At 41.8% G+C, this 18,358-nt stretch overlaps 2 protein-coding genes across 4 annotated transcripts in view; one reads left to right on the forward strand and one right to left on the reverse strand.

The window, feature by feature from the left end:
* lrba (LPS-responsive vesicle trafficking, beach and anchor containing) overlaps positions 1 to 18,358 on the reverse strand; it is a 191,588-nt gene that overhangs the window by 66,771 nt on the left and 106,459 nt on the right. For all 3 annotated transcript variants that reach the window (XM_080029557.1, XM_080029558.1, XM_080029556.1), the window contains exons 37-39: positions 14,046 to 14,170; positions 8,874 to 9,017; positions 6,753 to 6,889 (exon numbers count right to left, since the gene is read on the reverse strand). In XM_080029557.1, the coding sequence (XP_079885683.1) occupies positions 6,753 to 6,889; positions 8,874 to 9,017; positions 14,046 to 14,170 (406 nt within the window). The remainder of the gene's footprint in view (positions 1 to 6,752; positions 6,890 to 8,873; positions 9,018 to 14,045; positions 14,171 to 18,358) is intronic.
* mab21l2 (mab-21-like 2) lies at positions 4,131 to 5,210 on the forward strand (the record flags this gene model as incomplete). Its single annotated transcript, XM_080029561.1, has 1 exon — positions 4,131 to 5,210. One exon carries the CDS (start codon positions 4,131 to 4,133, stop codon positions 5,208 to 5,210), a length of 1,080 nt encoding a protein of 359 aa, XP_079885687.1.

The following is an 18,358-nucleotide window of genomic DNA, read 5'->3' on the forward strand; positions in this document are numbered from 1 at the left end:
GGTCAGCAGTTCTGGAGATTGCTTGTTGACAAAATAACTTTTTGTAAAAATCGGTGAACGATCAGTTACCTGTCCGTACAGTGTGCGCTATAAGAAAAGATTGTGTTAATAAACAGCCTAGGCTCTGTAAACTGGTATGTTGCCGCTGACTCCACCTTTAAATGTTCCTACACACATAGAGTAAATGTTCATACTGTTTTCTGACAAACGGTTGAACGACATTTCAACTGGCAAAATACACAGATTAAATCAGATCCAATCCACTGTATCCAACACTTTCTAGGTTACTACAAAAGTTACAACAGTTGTTCAGATATGAGTAGTTTGATAAGCAGGCCAACATCAGATTCATAATTTCTTCATAAAAGCCTGTGTCGCCATATATTTCTTTAAGCTACAGCTAGCATGTCCATCATAATATTTGGACACTTCCTCTCCAAGTTGTGTTGATGAATCTCTCCCGAGCTGTGAGCGTGATGATAAACAGTCATCGTAAATTCACACAGCCCAACAATTTTACTAATTTATTTCTCTGAGATTCTATCTTTTTGCTTCATTCCAAACAGTGGCATAACTATCGCTTTTACTGAAGTATGATGGTGAGGGGAAGGAATGCCAAATCTCCGTTTAACTTTTAAATTTCACAATAAATCAATGTTGCATAGTCAACTGTTGCTTGTATTGCCACACATTCTAAATATATTGTAGTAGCTCTGATTATCCAAATGGATGTTGTGTGTTCATTTAGCCGCCTGAGCAATACATTAAAATGTCACAACACCATTAAACAGTACGTAGTAATGTTTTCCATTTGAAGGATTTTTTTTTCTCAGTGTGTACGGGCAACTTTGACACTCAACAATTCCAATGAGACCAAAGTTAATTTCACTATTCTCCATGTCAAGACAAGTCAACACTATTGAAAAATGCAGAATATTCATCGGAAAATATTGAATACAATTTGCAAAAAGTTCCTGTCTTCGACCAAAATAAAACCATGATGTAAATTTAAATTAATGTGTTAACTTGTGAATTTTCAGCATTTTTTTTATAGAAGGTAATTTGTTACATTGACATTAGATGTTATCTCTCTCTGTACTAAATAATAAATTCTACAAATTAAATTGCAAGTTACTTAACACTCCCTGAAGTCTCGTCAGCACTTGCAGAAAGGGGCTACATGACGGAGTCCAGAAGATGTGGTAACTATGAAGGGGGTGGCTCGTTAATCTGAGCCTTTTCTGAAATGTTTGTGGTTTATTTCAGAATCCCCTGCATAGTTGGCTACTTCATATCAGTAAAACGGATTTCTGGAAATGACGTTTGAATCAATATTCTGCATTATGTCAATCTTTTCTGGCAACAAGTGACAGGAAGTTGAAGCAACACTTTATTCGCATTATCACCACAGTGGTTGCTTATTATTTTTTTTTTAAAGGCAGAAAAAATATCACACCGACATTTTCCATAACGTTGCTCTGCAGGCAAATACAATCGACCTCGTTGAAATTACAGGAGCGACTGGATCTTATAATACACGTGTAATGCCGCTGTGATAATCAACACAGAGGATCACTTGAAATGAAAAACACTTGGGCGTATTTAACTGAATTCCATGTGCATTGAAAAAGGGGGAGAGTTGAGAAAATGTCCAATTAAGGCCGTATAATTTTATGCCAGACGGCCATAAGGACCGCGACCTCGTTAACCGGCGTGTTAAGAGGACTGCAAACCTAACAGGCTGCAACGATACTTTGTCGAAATATTTCATATGGCTTTCACTGCGGGTTTTAATTTTGCACCAAGCTTTACATGTGTGAATATGCCTCACACACACCGCAGCCCCTTGTCTGTCTGCGGGAGAACGTAATGGCTTCTTCAGTCCTCTAATAGGCCTTTCACACCAAAATGAACCAAGAGTCAGTTCCAGGCTGGTGTTGGGGTCAGTTCAAAACTGGTTACAGCCTTATCCCAGTTATGAACCGGTTGGTTTCACATCGACCGGAGACAGCCATGGAGCCGGCAAGAGAGCAACGTCATGACGTCACTGTAAACGTGTGTGTACGTCACCCGACGCCGCTGCTCTTGTGGCTAACGCTAAAGCTACCGCTAGCTTTAAGCACAACAACAGCGGCGAATACGTCTTATTTTTACACTTGTTGGCTCTCGCTTTGCTTTCTTAAGCAAACAGGACCCATACAGCGTATTCTCGCCGGTCAATTTGATCGCTACGTTCGGTAATTATGTTATGTTTACGTCTCGTAGTAGCGGTGTTTTTAAATATGGCGGGCATGAGGTTTGAGTTGCTCTGGTTGGTCAGGATAATCCCTCCCCCAACCGTTCGCGCAAGCAGTTCTTATCAAACCCTGCTCAATCCTGGGGTATGAGTTCCCCCGGTTTTTACGGCCCGGAGCAGGCTCTCTGGCGGTGTGAAACCAAAACACTGGCTCTAACTCCGAACAAGCCCAGAACTAGCGCCGATTTTGCGGCGGTGTGAAAGGCCTATCACATGAAGTCTGGGTGACAAGGGGACTACAATTACAACCTCGGAGAGAGACCCCCGGTTAAATTATTCAGTATGGACAAGGTTCACTGCGATAAACCCACGGGTAAATGAACGCGTGCGCGCTAGTGTGTGTGTGTGTGTGTGTGAGAGAGAGAGAGAGAGAGAGAGAGAGAGAGAGAGAGAGAGAAAGAGATGCCACGGACACACCTATTGGTTCAGTTATTCAACTCAAAATATCGATAGTGTAAATGTTCAAAGTCTATTGGTTAGTTAACAAGCGTATCAGGATGATGTCATATGGGCCTAATGCTATAGTTCGTCTGAACATTTTAGTTTTTACTTTTGACCACTCTAGTTTAAGCTTTAGCCTTGAGGCTACGCTGCAGGTGCACTCGATACATTTACCATTTTAAACGTAAATTGACAAATAATTTAACAAAGCATAATTTAAAATGTATCGTTTATTAAAAGATACTATTTCAAATAAATGTGAGAACTACACGGAGCATTAGTAGATTTAGAAAAAAAAATGTTTAATTTTAATTACATCTAAAAATAACACGACCAACTGACCATGCCTCGTGTTATCTGTCTAATGCGAAATGTAGGGTTAATCACACTTAGCCTATATTTGTTAAACAGATAAATGCGTTTTCAAGATTGAGTCAAAACAGCCCACCAGACGTTTTATGATAAAAGTAGGACATGCTGCGTAAAGCAATGGATAAGAAGAAAGAATACTTGCTGTCAACGAGAGCAAACGTTGCAAATACTGAGATAAAAAAGGGGGGATCAAAATAAACCCATTCAAATATAGCCTAGGAAAATGATTTTTTCTGCAGAACACAAACAGGTCTGAAGTTAAAGGCTGTCACTCACTCACACTACGCTCCTAATCCTCAGAACGCACCGGGCGAAAATACGCGCAAAGAACAACCCTTCTCTTAATACATAAGATAAATAAACAAATGTTTCACAGCTATCTTATAGAGCAGATACAGTGGTCTTTGCCCCGTCTAAACCTGGAGGGTTTGTGTTCCCCTGTGTGGACTTGGAGAGCAGCGGACAGCTCCGTGCGCCCAGATGCTGCTGAGGCGTTGGGGCTGAAGTTCCTGCGCTCTGATTGGCTGCCTGCACTGACAGCTCCGCACATGATTGCAGGAGGAGAAGCCCCGCCCCCTTCCACTCCTGCTGAAGGAACCATTCATAAACTACAGAAGTCCAGCTCACAGCTGAGTGTGAGACGAAAAGTGAGTAGGGCGCGGAGGAGAGAGAACTACAGCAACGAGACGGAGATGAGTGGTCGCAGGCGATGTGTTAGCCTTTTAGCGTCTGGACACGGATGGTGACCCGGAGACCTGAATATGAATCTACGTAGCAACGCTGGAAGTGCTCATGAGTCGGACTGATATTTAGCAGGCTATTACGTTACGTTGCATCCCTATCCGTTTCCTCCTCCTCAACACTGACGTCCATCCGCTGCAAAAGCCAGCAAGAAAAAAAAACTTTTGATTACACACTTTTCCTGCACGGGGAAGCGACCTGCCTCTGGCTTTACCGGTAAGCATTGGATCCGTCAACTTACTGCGACACCCCGGTGTACGGCCCGGACCTCTGCCCCAACATGATTGCGACGCAGGCAAAGCTGGTTTACCAGCTAAACAAGTATCACAACGAGAGATGCCAAACGCGCAAAGCGGCCATTGCGAAGACCATACGGGAGGTTTGTAAAGTGGTGTCGGATGTCCTGAAGGAGGTGGAGGTGCAGGAGCCCCGCTTCATCAGCTCACTCAGCGAGATAGACGCGCGCTTCGAGGGGATGGAGGTCATCTGCCCCAATGAGTTCGAGGTGGTGCTTTACCTCAACCAAATGGGGGTGTTCAACTTTGTGGACGACGGCTCCTTGCCCGGCTGCGCGGTGCTGAAGCTGAGCGACGGCCGCAAAAGGAGCATGTCACTGTGGGTCGAGTTCATCACCGCCTCGGGCTATCTCTCGGCCAGAAAGATCCGCTCCAGGTTCCAGACGCTGGTGGCGCAGGCCGTGGATAAATGCAGCTACCGCGACGTGGTGAAGATGGTGGCGGACACCAGCGAGGTCAGACTACGGATCAGGGAGAGGTACGTGGTGCAGATTACCCCCGCGTTCAAGTGCACTGGAATTTGGCCTAGAAGTGCGGCTCAGTGGCCCATGCCCCACATCCCCTGGCCCGGCCCTAACCGAGTAGCAGAAGTGAAAGCAGAGGGGTTTAACTTGCTCTCCAAAGAATGTTACTCGCTAACGGGGAAGCAGAGCTCGGCGGAGAGCGACGCCTGGGTGCTGCAGTTCAGCGAGGCCGAGAACAGGCTGCTGATGGCCGGCTGCAGGAAGAAGTGTCTGTCGGTGCTGAAGACTCTGAGGGACCGGCACCTGGAGCTGCCGGGCCAGCCGCTCAACAACTACCACATGAAGACGCTGCTGCTGTACGAGTGCGAGAAACACCCGAGAGAGACCGACTGGGACGAGTCTTGCCTCGGAGACCGACTGAACGGCATCCTGCTGCAGCTCATATCCTGCCTGCAGTGCCGCAGATGTCCCCACTACTTCTTGCCTAACTTGGACTTGTTTCAGGGAAAGCCTCACTCGGCCCTGGAGGCTGCTGCCAAGCAGACGTGGAGACTAGCGAGGGAAATCCTCACCAATGCGAAAAGTTTGGACAAACTATAAAGCGATAGATCCGAGACAGACATTTTGGGATAAAACTTCAGAGAAGGACAAATATTTGATTCTGCAACTGATTCTCCAAGCAATGTGAACAAAGTAACATCAGTAACAAAAAAATAATATGATGCAGCCTGCAAACAACAACACCTTTTTAAAATGGAGCAATTGGGCCACTGCCAACGAGAAAGTGAAGGTACATTTTCAGATAAATGTAATAACTTTTAGTTGTCTTCTTTAAATGTTTTCACAAAGTGAAGAACCCTTTATTTAAATATATGCACAAAATCGTTAAAGTGAAAGAATAAAATGTAGCGTGCCAAGTTCAATTTTTTTTCATTATGTGACTTTAAAAAAAAAGAAATGTTAATAAAATGTTGCAAATTAAATTACAACTTGGCCTCGTGTCTTGACGTGTTTTGACAGGTGAAATGACAGGCGAATCTGTTGCATTCTACTTTGCTATATTTGCCTGACGGGGAGAAATCATTCAAATTATTAATTTTTTTTCACGAGAGACAGTCAACATGTGGTCCACACTCTGGGGAAAGAAAAGGGAATTGGCGCTTTTTGTTACATTTAAAAGATGGAAAGTGCAGAAGCGACTTTGGACCATAAGTTTGTTTTACAGTGTGTGTCAGGCTCAAAAGGATTTTCGAATGAATGTAAATCAAGGGGCTCACGTTAATATATGGGCCTGGGATCATCTCTGCTCTCTGTTTTAACAGCAGCCTGAAGCCTTTATCTGATTAATGTGCTTGATTTTACAGAATGGAGTGTAGCTTACAGAGAACTTTATTTCATAGTCTATTTGAATTAATTTTGGTTTTAAAAAAATCACATTAAAATAAATGCAGGTATAACATTAAAATAACAGATACTCATTTAAAAATAAATACGATCATCTCATGGATATCACCTATACCTAAACACAACCACCTGTGGGTCTGCACTGCTCTAGTAAACATGACGTTAGTAGGCCTACACATTTTTTTTTATTTTTTTATTGAGAACTGTAGCCTACCATGACATTTTAGTTTTTGAAGTCTGCTTACAATTAAAAACGTAGGCTGGATGATCGGTGTTAATAGGAAGGCCTTATCCATTGTTAAGGTTTACACACGAAGACACTTTGATACGTTTCGACCCCTAAGCAATATTAAATGTTGTCATGGTGTTAAATGGATCTTACAAAATATTAACTTTAAAAAAAGTCGTTTAACATTCAAAACAAACACATTTGTAATCATTAAAAAATTACAAATGTAAAATGTATTTTTCTCATTTCCAGGTATATTCTCAATCTAACTTCAGCGACACAGACTGGCAACATGAACCCCTTATTCGAAACAAACATTATGAAATGAACACGTGGAAACACACCAATCGTATTTTTATTGCTCATTTGAAATAAAACACTTGTAGACACCAAACACACTGCTGCGTAAAAACCTAAATCCTGCGTATTGCGATACCAGCAATACAGGAAGTAAGAACATTCAATAAGTGACTATTGGAGACGTGATCAATGCATCTCCAGTCTCTTACCTTTGGATCGATGGACTTGAAGCTCGGGTCGTCTTCGTCCACCTCAAAGTAAAGCTCGGAGGCGGTGATGGACAGCGTGCCTTTCACCACCGCGGCCGGAGCCACGAGCTGAGCGCTGGTGCTCACGTTCACCGGGCCTGGAGGGACACACACACGCCGGTCACTAAACAAGCTGGCTGTAGGCCTACTCTCAGCGGGGAGATATAGGTATATACGCTGGCTGTGTTTTTCAAGCCACCAACCGTAAAGATAAACTTGTAAAACTCAACAAGGGAGTTCGTAATATCTGTTAGAAACACCGTGGGCCTTCAAGCGTGGAGCTATAGTTAAGTCATTCAAGTTGATACGTAAACAAGCGAAAGATAACGATAACTTGCGTCTACTATTAACGCTGGGGACGTTTATCCAAATAAATAGGCCTATATTTATATCTACAATTATTTTGCATTAGATTTGCAGGGGGCTATTAAAATACAAGTCTAAAGGCTGCGGCCTATACTTCAAACACTGCCAGTAGTTTTCCTCCTAAATTGATCATTTGTAATTAATCGATGAGTTCAAGTAAAACTTTAGTAACATGCAACAACAGGCTGTCTACTTTATTACATATGATGCATATAGTTGCATGAATACAATAACGCGCAAAAATAAATTAGATGTTACATTTAAGGATTTAATAGTCAAAAAAATCGACTGACTGTCTGTCAGTCACAATGCATGGATGGCAGGCGTTTGGGGTGAAGCTCTGTTTAATCTCTCATCAATCTTAATTTATGCCAGTATGACAATGAGCGCGCGGCTCAGGGGAGCTGTGGGTGGAAGCTCTCTGCCCGGCTCTGCTGCTGCACATATGAGGACGCATTGTATTTGCAGATGTGCGCTATGCCGGAGAGAGTGAGAGAGGAGACGAGGCTTGATTTCCCCGAGCTCCCCTCACACTCATGGAATAAACAGATATATACATATATTCAGTCCTCTGCCTCCCGTGAACCCCGTGAGTAGCCCACTGACAAGTTATCCGAGGGTTGAAATTATATATTTTTTTCCCCTCATTGAGTCAAAGACATTCAGTTACACCTCAAGCAGACGGGCTGCTTCAAAGAGGAGAAGTTGGTCATCTCCCGACAATCTCTACTGAATTCTCGCGGTAACACACGTCACTTTATTAGACGGGATTCCACGTTTAAATCCCATTGTCAACCAGTTGCGTTATTTTAATACTTTAATACACTCTGAGCCCCATTAATGCAGCTTATAGTCTGGTGAGCGAGGATTACACTGCAAGCCGATTAGCGGACTATATTATATTTAATTAAGTTAATTTGAATAACAGATGTATCAAAAGCAACAAAGGACTGACGACATTTTGAATTGAATTAAATATGATAGGCTATAAGGCTGTGTCGATCAGGCTCACAGGTTCATGTTGTAGGGGAAGGGTTTTTTATCTAAGCATTGGTGCTTTTCTTGAGTCAGATAATAACCCATTTAAGCAGTATCCTGGGATAAACTCGGCTACTGCTGGATGAAAAAATATGTTTAGAGAGTTGCTACTCAGGCCTCTGTGTGTGTGTGTGTGTGTGTGTGTGTGTGTGTGTGTGTGTGTGTGTGTGTGTGTGTGTGTGTGTGTGTGTGTGTGTGTGTGTGTGTGTGTGTGTCAGACCTCAAGTGGCAAACGCAAAACTGCACATACTGTGTTTTCAGCAGCATTCTCCTGTATAGCATTGCTATAATGAAAGAGTTGTCCAGAGGTGTAAATGTTGGGTAAGGCATGTATTAAATGCCTGTTTTACTTTAACATAAAGGAGTCTGCATTTTCAGACAATTAAGGCTACAACACAGGAATAGAACATTTATAAAAATAAAAAAAATAAATTCAAAGCAAAACGGTATATCACATGGGAAAATCAGTCAATTCCAATGATGGGAACTATGGATTCCAGAGCACAAGAAAAGGTGCTATTATACATGCATTGCCACAAAACAGTGGAATTGCATATGTAGGATATTAAACAAAATCAAAATTACAATGAATATATTATTTCTAAATTGTAACTGGGCAGTAGGACCAGCATTGAGGGGAGGGGTGTGGGAGTGACGCAGGTGAAGCTCTTTCTTTACCTGTTAAGTTCTCCAGTTCCTTCTCGTCTAGAGAGGACAGAGTGTCGTCGTCTCCGTCCAGCAGACTCTCACTCTCTGAGTTCTGGTTTCCCAGAGTCTGACTCCTGATGGACTGCTTGCCTTTCAGGATGTCCTCCTCGGACGCTGCAAGGGGAAAAGGGCTTTTGATTTTACCTTAAAACATAAGACTTTTCAGGTCATATACATATGGAGTGTAATGAATGGAGTTACATTTATAGATCATAGTATATAGTATCATATTGTATCGCAGGTTAACACAACACACTCGTAAAGCTTTATTTCAGAGAAGAGTTAGATGGCTTTCAAAGTTTCAATGGTCAGGTTAGAGCAGATTTTATTTTTTTAACTGAAACCTGCCAGACACCTTTTCCCTGTAACAAAAAATAAATAAAATAAAAAATAAATGACGTTGTTTATGAAGTTTAAGTATTAATTGTATACTACATAACAGACTGACAAAGTTGTGTGTTGTGCACAAATATGAGCGATCAGCTTCTTTCCATTGCCTCAGTTAAAGCTACAGCTGGTAAATAAAAAGGAGACGGTCTGTTCAAAAGAGTGATTATCACAACAACCTCACATAAAATTCAAAATATAATTGTTCATATATATATATTTTTTTGAACTGCATACATTTACCACACTTATTAAAACATTCACATTGTTGTGAAAACTTAGGTTATAAATATTTTTCCCCGTCTTAAACTTTGCCTTGTGGACATATAAAAAGTACTTTTGTAAATAATAGTGGGTTTACCCTCTAAAAAAAAACTAGTTGCAGCATTGCTGTTTGACTTTGAATCATTAGTTAATAGCGATGCTGACTTGTGTTGCCCAGACATAGAGCTACATGCTCAGAGCTACATGCAGGCAGGCAAACTGAAACCAAACCAGCAAAATGAGACGGACAAAAGACTGACATAATCCTAACCCCTTAATGCATTCTGCTCGTACACGTACATCCAGACAAACACCATTTCACACAAAAAAAAATAATAATTCAAACACATTAGAACACAAATGAGGGTCGAAACACCGGACGTTTTGATTTCAACTGAACATGACACGAGGTTCCAAATGGATTATATAAGAAAAATGGTAATCTGCAAACATTTACAGAGCCCTGCATTCCCCAGCGGTGCATGGAAAGGATCGGCAGACACACAGTCCACAGCACAAAGGCTGGATGGCCAGTCGTCCCTCTTCGTAAACAAAGCTGGCGATACATAATGGGGGGCTGGCGCTGCTTCTGTGCATGTTGTTTCTATTGCTGCATTCAGGCAAAAGTAACAGAGTTTAGATAAACATATATATCTCGTGGGCTTTTTTTTTTTTAAATCATCACCTGAGGAGAGATCAATTGCACTTCCTTAAAATGCACGGCCGTGTCATGTGGCTCTATATGTTTCAAACGGCTACAAGAGCCCGGGATAAAAAATCTCTTGTCTTGGAAAATATGCAGCTCGCTGATATTTAGAATGGTCTTCCTGTAATTAAGCCTCCCTGGAGGATTCTTTAGTTAGCAGCAGTGAAATTACTACCAGCTCCTCTAATACGTACCACATGCCATTCTATTCACACCAAGCAAGTGGACAGGGGGCTGGTCATGGGCTTAAAAAAAAACCCAAAACATGTTATTTGGACTTCTTTGCATTTTCACTGTAAACATGCTCAGTAGTTCCCACCCAAATATACAAGCAGGACCAACATACAGTGTCAAGCCTTACAAATACATAGTCTGATGCAACTAAACCTTGAGATCGGGGTGGAGGAGGGGAAAAAAACAAAAAAACATGCTCCTTCCATTACCCACAAGAACAAGCTATTAATAGTTCCTCAGTATAATACACTGAAGTAAGTCCAGCAACAACAATAGCCAGTTAGCATATTGTTAAGCCGTGGCTAGCAGAATAGCAAGAAAAAGTTATTTTGACCAGAGTTATGCCACTTATCACATAAATAAAAGACATGCGCGCTTAAGTGACAGGCTACGTGCTAACTTCTCACCCTCTGTTGCCAAAGACGGCCCTGTTTATTTTTCTGCTTTTAATTTGACAACTCTGAGGTTTTGGTGGTGCCTCTGTGTGTGTGTGTGTGTGTGTGTGTGTGTGTGTGTGTGTGTGTGTGTGTGTGTGTGTGTGACATTGAACATGCAAAGTCATGTAACTGTTTAACGAAGAAACTTGTTATATGTTGGAGTTAAACTAGGTGTGTGAGTGTAAAATGTAGAATTTACTATAATTAACAAACTTATTACATTATAATACTATCAGCAATGACAAATAAAAAAGAAAATTTAGATCATTGACTAAAATTCAGGACGTCATTTTAAATGAAAGCATAATTCAAAAAGATTACGCTGGTAAACAATCTATGCAGGAGCAGGCGCCTAACCCGGGCACTTCAACCTCATCACTCATCACACAGGGAGCTGAAAACCTGCGTAAATCCCAACAGGTTCGACTTTTTTTCCGAGAGCCCATTTCCCCCGACTGAGAGGTTCAACTACCTGCTTACTTATACAACTGGAGGCATGCATAGTCACAGCAATTAAATTGTCAAAATTAACAAATTTGTGTTTAACGGGAGCTAGGCCAGCAGTGTGTAGTCATGAGGCGAGTATTGATTACCAGAACAGAGACATTAGTCTTCGGGTATTTACTCTGCCACCTCTGCTACACGGGCCCTGCACCAGAAAAGATGGTTCCTTCCAGCCATACATACAAAACAGCCTTCTCAAAGCCTACTGGCAGCCACACACTCTCCCGTGGAAATCATCTTGGCACGGTATGAATGATAACAGTTGTCCATATCCGCAATGCAGAAATGCACATTTGTAGCAAAACATTTTTCCTCTTCTTAAAAATGAAAGAAATAAACTTTTTGTGAATATGCTAAATATTTTCCTTTAAGTCTAATTTCCTAATCATGTGTGATATTTGAAAAGTGCACAGCACAAGTAGCTAGAAAATGAGGGCGCATTCAGGGCTTGATCTCATATTAAATATTTTCTTAGGGAGTGAGGCTGCATTTTCTCCTCTGCATCTGATGAATATAATTACAGCCAGATATGACCTTTGTGCTCTGTTTGAAAAACTCAAGCCCCCTTGCATTCTCATTTTGAGCCGCACTTCCGCAACAAATGTCGGTTTGACTAAAACAAGACGAAAGGTTACATCAGAAAATGAATGCAGTCAGGCTTCAATGTCAAATGCGTTACTTTAATGATATAGTCCCACATGCTCCAGCCAGGCAGCAGTGTACTCTCTTGAGGTAGCATACCCTTGCCACTACACTTAGCTTCTGGCTATTTTAACACAGGCTTGACTTTGAAACCCAATGTTGTTTGCAGGAATGTGTCCCCCCTAGTGTTAAATATATGCAGCACATGAGCTTGTATAGTTTTGAATACAATTGAACACCACACCAAATACCTGAATAAGTGATGTATTTAACACACTTTCATCAGCTAAACGAAGTCGGTGACAGTACATACTGTAAGTGATGTGTCATGAACTGGCCAAAGGGAAAACAAGGATGAATTAAGAGTGAAATAAAGTCAAATATAGGGGCCTCCTCCTGACCAGCTGGACTCAGGCCTGGGGTCTCCAGCTGCCTCCACACTGCAGCCATTACTGCGGACCAGACCAGAATTCTCCCAGGATTACCGGGATCCCAAACCCTTATTGCTTTTAGATCACCTTGGTATTGACTCCTGTCACACCTGCCATTTGTCTTTGGGAATGATGACACGTGTACGGGGAAATTCTGCAGGTTGAACTGAGGACATTTTTTGGTCCTGGAACGGCCATTTACTGGTGAGAGTAATTGATTGACCTGGTTAAGTGTAGGACCCGCATGACCATGATCACAAAACCTGGTGTGTGTGTGTGTGTGTGTGTGTGTGTGTGTGTGTGTGTGTGTGTGTGTGTGTGTGTGTGTGTGTGTGTGTGTGTGTGTGTGTGTGTGTGTGTGTGTGTGTGTGTGTGTGTGTGTGTGTGTGTGTGTGTGTGTGTGTGTGTGTGTGTGTGTGTGTGTGTGTGTGTGTGTGTGTGTGTGTGTGTGTGTGTGTGTGTGTGTGTGTGTGTGTGTGTGTGTGTGTGTGTGTGTTGGATTTTTGCAGAAGTGAGGGATAACATGAGCTGTAGGAGAGAAATGCGACTCCTGGTGTTAATGCAGGGACAATGTGTCATTTATATAGTGGTCAGAAGTGACTGCTGGGAATATTAAGTTGCTCTCAGACAGGGCTTTATTGAAAGTTGCCACCTGTCTTTCTAGAGCAGTTCACAGAATCAATGAGAAAGTTCAACACTAATGAAAAGGTCATCAATGCTGTTACTTTTAATACCAACTCTGTACGTATCATACTATTCAAGCGTTTTGAGTTTTTTGTAAACCCCATAAAAGAGGCTCCAAGCACAAAGTGAACAATTTGTTCAACAAAACCCTTTGGCAGACTGCAATTTTCACTTGACTAGCATAATATTTAACCTGGATCAATACAACTTATTGCTATCTAACAATATGAGACATTAAATCAACAACTACGTAAAATACATTTAATTTAGACTATATATTTTATTAACTCTGATCTAGAAAATGTTCCTGCAAATTCTCAAGGGAAATACATTCAGGGAGCATGAATGTTACTTACCACTGATATCAGCCACTGTTATGCAGCGAAGAAGAAAAAAAATTAACACAAGTTCACATTTCATCTCATTCATAGCAACTCAGTTCAAATCTGAAATTACTTTCTTTAAGATATCTTTTTTGGCAGAGAGGAAACATGGGGTAAGACATGCGACAAAGGTCACTGGCTGGAATCAAAGCAGTAACGTTGCATTAATGCAGCATGCACATTAACCACTTTACTACTAAGGCTCTCCCAAAACTGAAATGTCTGAGGCAAGCATGCGAGCTCTCAGGTTGAGAATTAGTGCGGCTTTGCATAATGGGTGGCAGGGTGTGAAATCACCTTTTTATGAAATTTTAAATGAGGGTGCTATTTTTACTGTGTCTTGAGGTACAATAAACCTTTTTATTGCAACGGGAAGACTAATTTTTACTACCTTGTACCTGGTGCTACCACCGGGTTAGAATGAAAGGGCATGGCTAACACTTGGTTGAGGGGGCTGACTGTATACTGACCGTGTTCGGCCGCGGCTTTGAGCGTGGCCTGTGAGTGAGCCGATCCGGAGGGGTTCCTGACGAAGCGACGTCGCCGCCTTAAATCGTCCTCCCAGTAGTCCAGGCGCCAGAACTCCCTCGGCCGGCTGCAGCGAGACAGAGGTACAGCACATGTGTTAGCAATTACCAGCCAGCATGGTAGAAGCAGCCCCGACATTAGCACTGGGTCCCAGCAAAGCAATGCATAAAGACAGCATTGTGTGTTTGGTGTTTTTTTTTCACCCTCGGAATCACTCTTTAAAAACACACTTATAGACACATGCTAAGACCCCAAATAATTTTATTATCCCCCTTGTCCTTGACAGTGGCAGTATCGCCATCTCAGAGGATAAGGTGTTCCCTCTGTTTTTCTTGCTTTCTTTTTTCTCTCCGTCGCTCTTTGAGAAGGTGAACAAATGACAGCTTGATCATTTTCCACACACTCTTGTGGCATGTGCTTCCATTCTAGGCTCATTTCGAGGCCCAGCAGGATAGCTCTTGTCAGGACCCATGGCTAGCGGGATAAGGAGAAGGCCATTACAAACACAGTGGAGGGGGGTGGGATAGCATTACCAATATTAATCAATGTCTACAGCACCCATTTTTCTTTTCCAATTTACATCTCCCTGTACCGGGGCCCGGGTCAGTGAATCATTTTGCTCTGGAAGGAAGAGGAAGTGTTAACTTTTTAATGAGGAGTCAGTGCCACATAGTGTAGCATTGTGCATGTACATTGTGTCCCTGTCTATAATGAAATATCACTTCTAGTTTTTGAAAGTGATCTAATTAAAATATTATCTAAAAATGCATTATCCAATTGTTCGGAGGGTTGACGAAGTGTAAGAAAATATTTGTTCTCATTACATAAGCAAATTTTTATTTTTTCCAGTTCAAACGGTTTTTAATTTTGAGAACTTTTTAGTTCACCACAAAGCTATCTGTGTGACAATTATGCAGCGGGTAAATCCACTTTTTAAGAATATAAAATACTTCATCATGTGTTAATGATTCAGTTAAATTCCGGTGGGGAAGGCCAAACAATACTTGTGTCTTCAGCGGCACTAAATCCTGACTAACTCAAGTCGAATAGTCATTTTTCAGAGACTAAAATTCCTCACGAGACAAACGCTAGGAAAATAAGAAAATACGACTCTGGGCTTGTCCTGGAGTTCATGAAATACTGTTTACGTCTTTTAATTTTTGCTGTGTTGTGAAAACAGTGAAAATAAGACCAGCAAGATTTACGCTTTCATGAAACATACAATAAATCTATTATGTGCTACTTGCATCCCATGAGGGTTCACAATGTTCTTTCTATTGAACAGATTAACCTTTTTTTTTAAGATCAGAAAAACGGCAAAACTGAAGTAACAAAAAAAGCATACAAAGCTTTAAACAAGGCAAAACATTGGTAAAATAATAAAAAGCGAGTCATGACAGAGTCATTAAGTGGCCGTATAGTGTATCCTGTGAAGGTGTAGGAAGACACAGTTTATGGTTTCAGTGGCATAAGCTATGACGGGAGAACCCCAGCGTGCTTTATGGGATCTACTCTTGAACGCTGCGCCGGCCTGGGGCTCCTCACAAATCTTCAGTCCAACACCAATGATCACACGGGGGCCTCCGAAAGGGAAAGGAGCTTTAGCAAAGAAAATAAATACAATTTCCAAGCGGGTCCTTTAAAAACTCCTATGTCCTGGCTAATGAAAACCATTGATTATATGATTTATCTGCAACTCCCCAAAAAAGAAAAGGTCTCAAAAAGCTGGATGACGAGTAGAAAGGTGCTGCTTATATCTTAAGACTGGATGTAACGCACTCCGCATTGTACATTTAATTCAGTGCAGAGAAGAAAATAAACAACAATATGTGTGTGAAATTTATAAGATGTATGAATGGGAATATATATTTTGTATATTCAGAGCGTTGAGGCACGCGATAAAGTGTGTGTATGTGTGTGTGTGTGCAGAATGCAAGTTAGAAAGACACAAGGGGATGCAGGTCTGTGCAGGACCAGATTTCTCGCCGGTGACAAAGACCGTGCTCTGTGTTTGCATGTGATAGTCTCCCAACGCAAATGGCCACTTCATCATCCTGCCTGCAATGGTATTCATCTATGAAAATAATTATCAAGGTTGTGCATAAAACGCACAGCTCCGAATCAGGACGCAGTCGTCTCTCATCTTCTGTGTATGTGTGTGTGTGTGTGTGGGGGGTGGGGGGGGTCTGTCCCATTCACACAATACACATTAATCCATCAGGAGGGGAGCCATTGGCTGGAGTAATTAGTCACAGCATGTGGGAGCCACCTCTGCCAGTCATATCCATCCAGCGCGCGGCGAACAGGCCACAATGGAAGTCCTAATGACGGGGCGCTAGGAGAGGCTGGACGCGCGATGAAAGATACCTCGCCATCAATCCCCAATGAGAGCGCCGCCGCTGTAACAAGAATGGAGATGTACAGCGCTATGCAACCCCCCATACCACACACCGAGTGTGTTTCCACAAAGATGATAAATTATTCAGGGCTCATCCATCCTCCTCCCAGGGCATCCATGGCAGAATTTACCGGAGTACCATTCTTCAAAATAACAACAATTAAAATAACAAAAGGGGCCGGCGTTGTGCCGCGGCTCACGCCAACCACTTGTGTAATTAGTAATTACTTCGGTCATAAAAGGTGTCTGGAAGGCCCGCTCGTTAGGCCCGCAGCGACTGCTGTCTGATGATGAAAGTGGGAGACGATCTGACAGAGAGTGTGTGTGTGTGTGTGTGTGTGTGTGTGTGTGTGTGTGTTCGTGTTCTTTAAAATCTGAGCAAAACTTACATCACAGCAAGTCTTACATGCACAAGCTTTGATTTTGTGTGTGTAAAAGGTGGAGTCAGCAATTCTGGAGAATGCTTGTTGTCAAAATCACTTTGTCAAATCAGTCAATATATCCTCATGATTGAAAAAAAATCCACTGTTAATACACAACCTAGCCTCTGTAAACTGGCATGTTGCTAGCCACGGTGGGCCCCCTTTGTTTACATATCCTTGGTTCACATACCAGGTTACAGAGCACAAAAAAGTGTTTTGACAACAAGCATTCTCCACAATCGCTGACTCCACCTTTAAGGAGAATGTTCTTGAGCCACACTGACACTGTCTAATGTCGACCACATTGGCTGCCTCTGAAAGACGATCCGGAAGACTTTTATGTGAGGTAGTAAATAGTAGTTACTTTTTTTCCCTCTTTCCTTTACTTAAATATCCTTCACATGCCTTTCACGACTCTAAAGTTGTAAATTTGAGTTAGTTTACCAACACAGAGTACGAACGGGGGAGCTGGAGTTCCTCCTTTGATGTGGCCCTGATGCTCTCTCTCCCTAATCAGTTAACAAAACAGTTATGCCTTCAATTTGATAAACTCAACACAAACCATCAACACACTGCAAGGAGATGCTTTACTTGGTTGGCCCTTTAAGATTTCAATGGGGCTACTAAATTGTCCATTTACATCAAAACAAGAGCTGGCGTCCAAGTAGATTTGGCATGGTTAAGTGACGTACAAAACAAATTGTTGAATTGTGAGGAGGGTACAGTATGAGAACTGGTCCAGGATAAATGAAATGCTTATTTGGAAAGAACAGCGTTTAGAAGAGTGGAGGGCTGAATGAACTACATTAGGTATCCAATACAATAAACTGTTCGCTGACACATGGGTGCTGTTTGCCCAGATAGAAAAAGGAGGAAGCAGTCTGTATTTACAAGAATGTATAAATACTAGTATGATAGGAGAGCTGATGATTGAAATCCCATTATTTGAAGATAAACTATTTTCAAAGCACACGTCAATATAAGTCTATAACACCGAAACACCCATGTTACAGTAAAAAAGAAAAAAATCTTACACAATAGTCTCAATATTAATTTATTTCCCTGATTATTACCGTTTCCTGCTGCACCAACCCAATTTCCCTAGGGGAGTATTAAGGTTTAATCTTATCCTTAGTATAATACTAATGTAGCATTAAGAAAACCCCTAAAATAAACAATCGCAAACCACTCCCACGTCACCTCTATCCATCATCATATATTATTGGAATAAGTGGGTTGGTAAGTAGTTGTCTATAAGGGGCCATCGGTGCTTATCATTTTCAAACGGCCACTTTAAACATGTTAATAGATTCTCTCTGCAGGTCCTGAAAGTTTGATAGTGCTGCCAGTTCAATGGTGCAATTGTTCATTTGTTGACAAGGACAAATGATTGCCATCCATCAACTTTCAATCAGGTTTAACCAGAAACGGCTGC

This window comes from Ammodytes marinus, assembly GCF_949987685.1.
Source record: "Ammodytes marinus genome assembly, chromosome: 6".
NCBI classification, from domain to species: domain Eukaryota; kingdom Metazoa; phylum Chordata; class Actinopteri; order Uranoscopiformes; family Ammodytidae; genus Ammodytes; species Ammodytes marinus.